The 5,555-nt window shown below is 46.0% G+C and overlaps 1 protein-coding gene across 1 annotated transcript; it reads right to left on the bottom strand.

Annotated features, from left to right (window-relative positions):
- Nucleotides 1-220: 220 nt before the first annotated feature.
- Nucleotides 221-4,607, bottom strand: LOC142785016 (uncharacterized). Its single transcript, XM_075883431.1, has one exon. The coding sequence runs from the start codon at nucleotides 4,430-4,432 to the stop codon at nucleotides 3,263-3,265; it is 1,170 nt and encodes a 389-aa protein (XP_075739546.1). The 5' UTR covers nucleotides 4,433-4,607; the 3' UTR covers nucleotides 221-3,262.
- Nucleotides 4,608-5,555: the final 948 nt, after the last annotated feature.

Below are 5,555 nucleotides of genomic sequence, written 5' to 3'. Positions count from 1 at the left end.
CAGGAGACGACGCAGATATCTCCATACAAATTGGTCTACGGAAGGAGCCCGGCAACGACGCTCGATGCCATGTTACCCAACGTCACCGACGAAGAAAGCCTCGATGTGAGCGAGTACCTTCAACGTGCCGAAGAAGCCCGACAACTTGCTCGTCTCCGTATCAAGAATCAACAGACGACAGACAGCCACCGATACAACCTTCGACGACGTTTCAGTCAGTCAGTCAGTTTATTTTCCTTAAAGACCCCCAATGGGGGTATTACATAAGGGGTGGGAATAATATTTAACAAACGTAATCAATACATGGGTTTCAACTATATACATTTCTTCATATTACAAGGAAATATGCATGTACAATAAATAACACACGTAACCAACATGTAATTCAAAAAAGCACTTAAAGGTTATTTGTTAGAAGATGGTCAGTGACATGTTGTGCAAAAGAAGATGGACATATTATGTCGACAATGGAAAAAGGGAGGTCGTTCCAGTCTTTTGCTGTGCGGGAAAAAAATGACGCGAGAAATGTTGATGTTCGAGCGCGCATTAATGAAACCTGCTGCGTGTGGCTTGTCCTGGCTGATATGCGTGTTGCGGGTTTGATGTAAGATGGTTGATGCAGGATTGAACTGTGAAAAAATTTATGGTAAAGACAAAGAGAAGAAATGCGCCGACGAAGAGCGAGCGATGGAAGATTGGATAGTAATTTTAGTGATGTGACGCTGATGTCGTATGAATACGAAGAATGAATGAAGCGAGCTGCACGGTTTTGAACTGATTCTAGAGCGCAGATGAGGTATGCTTGGTGCGGGTCCCAGATGGCGGATGCGTATTCCAATTTCGGTCGCACTAGTGATGTGTAGGCAAGTAATCTTACTTGCATTGGAGCACTTTTGAGGTGACGTTTTAAAAAGCCTAAGGTTTTGTTAGACGATGAAATGATGTTTTGGACATGCGTACGCCAGATCAGATCGCTAGTCACGGTGACACCTAGGTATTTATAAGAGTTAGTCAGTTCTAGGGGTAAGCTGTTGATTGTGTACGGAAACATGAGCGGATTATTGCTACGCGTAAATGACATAGTTTTGCATTTATTTACGTTTAGTGTCATTAACCAAGTGGTACACCATTTCGAAACGTTAGTAAGATCGTTCTCTAAGGTTAACTGGTCAGAGGTGTTTAGTATTGTGCGGTAGACAACGCAGTCATCTGCGAACATACGTATATTACTGGTTACATGCAAAGGTAAGTCGTTAATATAGATTAAAAATAGTAGCGGGCCAAGGACGGAGCCTTGAGGGACACCTGATGTTACTGGGATGGCAGTAGACAGGTGGTTATTTACAGCGACGCGTTGTGATCGATTAGTAAGGAACTCTATTATCCATTTTATGACGGTGGGATGTAAATTTAGTTGGGAAAGTTTAGCGAACAATCGTTGATGAGGCACCTTATCGAATGCTTTAGCATAATCAAGAAAAACGGCATCAGTTTGCACGTTAACGTCGAGGTTAGTATGAATGTCATGCAAGAAGGCTGCCAGCTGTGTTTCACACGACAACCCCTTGCGGAAGCCGTGTTGTGAAGGGTGAAAAAAATTATTGCTGTCGAGAAAATTCATTATGTGGGAGTAGATGACATGCTCCATGATCTTGCAGGGGACGCTTGTTAGGGAGATGGGGCGATAGTTAAGTGGAGAGTTTCTATCGCCTGATTTGAAGACCGGAACGACCTTCCCTATCTTCCAGTCACATGGGATGATTCCTGAGGAAAGGGACTGGGAAAATATTAGAGCAAGAAAAAGCGAAGCACTCTCTTTAACATTTTTTAGAATTTTGGAATTGATACCATCCATGCCCGCAGAGGATGACAATTTCATTTTTTCTATTATAGACAATATTCCATTTGCACAGAAATTGATTGCTGGCATGTCATGATTACAATTAAAGCCAAGTGAAGGTATGCGGGAGTGTATGCTTGGTTCATCAGTAAAAACTGTAGCAAAAGAAGCGTTGAATAGATTCGCACATTCCCCGTCAGTAATAGCTTCACCAGATTCAAGGGTTAGTACAGTGTCACGCGGTTTGTCAGCCTTAAGTGTTTTCCAGAACTGTCTGGGATTAGTCTGCAGTAGCTTGGGTAGGTCTGTGTTATAGAAGAAGTTTTTTGCTTTGCGCAGGGCTAAAAGATAATTGCGGTCAGCCTCATAGTACCTATCCCATACACTCGGTTGACCTGCACGTTTGGCAGATCGGAATAAACGTTTCTTTTTATTTTCAAGGCGTTTTAGATTTTTAGTAAACCAGGGTTTGTTGCAGGTGCTTGTGAAGCTGACTTTAGGTATGAATTTATCGGTTAGCTCCGTCAGTTTACCGATAAAGCGGGTCCAATTCGTATCTACTGTGTGTTGATGTAAAGTTGCTTGGAAAGTGTGGAAGAATGCGCTAAGAGCTTCGTTTATTGTTTCGTAATCCCCTCTGTCATATAGATGGATCGTTTTTTTGTAGGTTTCTCGTTTAAGCGGTTGAAAAGAAAAAGTGGCGTGAATTGTCTTATGGTCACTGATTTCGGGTAGATAGTGAATGCGTGACAGGCTTTCAGGATTGTTGGTTAGTATCAGATCCAGGACACTGGCTGTATCTTGCGATACACGTGTTGGCTCTGTGACTAGTTGGGTCATGTTGAAGTTTAGGCAAATATCAAGAAACGCATTAGCTTCACCTACACCCGTAGATGAATGCACATTGCTGGTGCGCCATTCTATTTGTGGGAAGTTAAAATCACCGAATAAAAGTACGTGCGCGTTTGGATGAGCAGACGTGAGCTGGCACATGGCCTGATTAAGTTGGTTGCTAAAATTGGAACTAGCACGGGGTGGTCGGTAGCAAACGCCCAGTACAACGGACTGAGGATGTGCCTTAATAAGTACCCAGAGCATTTCTAGCTCTGTTTTAATATGTACGACTGAGCAAGATAATTGCTCGTGAACAGCAATGAGTACACCGCCACCACGAGTAGATGCGCGGTTATTCCTGTACAACTGGAAGTTTGGTAATTCTGACAGAACTTCGTCATCACGGATGTCATCAGTTAACCACGTTTCGGTAAGTAATAGCACATTGCTTTCAGAGGATGATACAGTGCTAGATATAAGTTCCCGTTTGGGTAGGAAACTGCGAATGTTAGTGTAAATAACAGAAAGTGAAAGAGTTTTGCTAGTAACCGCAACAGCGGTCGTTTTTTTTTCCCGGTGGCTTGATTGCTACGATAGTTCTTTGACGGTGTTTGATTCGGCGTCGAAAATGTAGCGCTTCTGATTCATGTGCAGTGTTTTGAAGTGCATTGAAAATGGCTTGTTGTTACTTCTCGCAAAAGCAATTAGTTGTTTTCTAGCATTTTGGACTGAGCGTGAGAAGTCTTCACCTATGCCGTAACTTGTCCCCTTAAGCTTGCGACCATTCGATAATATTGCAGTTTTTGTCTTGTGCAGAGCAATCTTCACGATTATGGGCCGGGAGCGTTCAGGTGAATGTCGACCGAGACGATGCGCGCGTTCGATATCTCTTGGTTCTAAGTGAACCTGTAGGTTGTCCCGGCAAAGATTCATTACCAGCCGCTCCGATTCAGAAAATGTTTCAGATGCGGAAGGGTCCGGGATACCGTAAAATATTAGGTTGTTTCGCCTTGAGCGATTTTCAGCGTCATCAATACGGGCTTCTAGTGCAAAGATTCTGCAGGAGGTCTGCTCCGTGTTAACGCGCAGGACTTCTATTTCTTTTCGAAGTGGTACCAGAGACTGATAATGACTTTCAAGGTCTGATAATCTTTTGTTCAGTTCGCCAATTGTTTTATCGGTGTTACCGAGCTGAGACTTCAAGCCCTGTACTTCTGCAATTAGTTGTGTTTGACCTGTAGATAGCTTACGCAATTCAGCAAGAAGGTTCTCAGAGATATTTGAAGGGCCAGGGTTAGTTTCAACATCTCCAGCTAGAATTAGTAGTGCACGAATTACATGGACACACTCGGCAATAATAACCATACAGCAATGCGGGCTTGGCAGCTGTACCAGAAAGTAATTACCAGATCTTTTCGAAAAGACAACGTAGGGCTCACCAACCTGCATAGCGGGAGCGAATTGATTAGTGATCCGTGCAGTGGCACAGACACCAAGCCCACAGCGCTCCGTTGAAGGTCCTTGTTCTTTTATAGGTGTCGGGCTCGTGGATGTCGATGATGATGCAACCGTCCAGGCTTGGTTGAGCTCAGCTGCCCAGAGTCCCTCTTCTGGTCGAGCCAGGCATTTGACGATAGGCAGAGGGCATGCGCTGCCTTCGTCGCTTCCAGGACAGCTGAAGCCATGTTCCGCCGGCGCTACCGCATGCGCAAGCGCAGGTAGCAGCAGATGAGCGATGACGTAACGGACCATCTGCATAGCGGGAGCGAATTGATTAGTGATCCGTGCAGTGGCACAGACACCAAGCCCACAGCGCTCCGTTGAAGGTCCTTGTTCTTTTATAGGTGTCGGGCTCGTGGATGTCGATGATGATGCAACCGTCCAGGCTTGGTTGAGCTCAGCTGCCCAGAGTCCCTCTTCTGGTCGAGCCAGGCATTTGACGATAGGCAGAGGGCATGCGCTGCCTTCGTCGCTTCCAGGACAGCTGAAGCCATGTTCCGCCGGCGCTACCGCATGCGCAAGCGCAGGTAGCAGCAGATGAGCGATGACGTAACGGACCATCTGCATAGCGGGAGCGAATTGATTAGTGATCCGTGCAGTGGCACAGACACCAAGCCCACCTTTCAAGCCCACCTTTCGTGGAATACCAGCCCGGTGAACGTGTTTGGGTGTGGAAGCCGATACGCCGACGTGGACTAAGCGAAAAGCTTCTGCGACGCTACTTCGGACCGTACAGGGTGGTTCGACGTCTCGGCCCACTTGATTATGAGGTTGTCCCCGACGGCATCACGAACTCTCAACGACGCCGATCGCGACCTGAAGTCGTGCATGTCGCGCGCCTCAAGCCGTTTAGCACGTTAACAAACTGAAACAGTGTTTCTTTTGTATTATTGTTTCATCGTAATTGTACTTTCTTGCATTATTTTTGTACCTTCATCTTTAGTAAAGCATCGGGACGATGCCTTTTTTTCAGAGGGGGGCAATGCCACGTTCCATTTCCCAAGTTTTCGTTATCGTGCCAAAACACCACACGATTCTCAGCGCAAACCGCGCCTGCAGTTTTCCAGAAGGTTCCGGACTGTAGTAGATCATTTCGATAAGATCACGCCCACTGTGCGAACGATACAGATTGTTCTGGAACCTACGCCACCGCCAGCGATAACGCTAGAACATTCGATGGCAAGAGTATAAATGCCGACGCGCTTCGCCGCTTGTCAGTAGTTGTTGATCGAAGGCCGACGCTCCGTTCGCCGCTATCAGTCCGAGACTGCTATCTGTGCGAGACTGCTGCTGTAATTGGACTTTCCGTTTACCGGGCACAGGTTCGCCCAAATAAACAGTTCAATCCCAACACGAAGTCTCCTGTATTCGGCCACGTCAC

Source organism: Rhipicephalus microplus, unplaced genomic scaffold (genome assembly GCF_043290135.1).
Source record: "Rhipicephalus microplus isolate Deutch F79 unplaced genomic scaffold, USDA_Rmic scaffold_17, whole genome shotgun sequence".
Classification (NCBI taxonomy): domain Eukaryota; kingdom Metazoa; phylum Arthropoda; class Arachnida; order Ixodida; family Ixodidae; genus Rhipicephalus; species Rhipicephalus microplus.
Note: the sequence above shows the minus strand (reverse complement) of the source record. Positions and strands in the feature narration are given on the sequence as shown.

Bases quoted from the DNA above. Each gene is read 5' to 3' on its own strand.
- LOC142785016 (XM_075883431.1), bottom strand. From the start codon at position 4,432: ATGCAGATGGTCCGTTACGTCATCGCTCATCTGCTGCTACCTGCGCTT.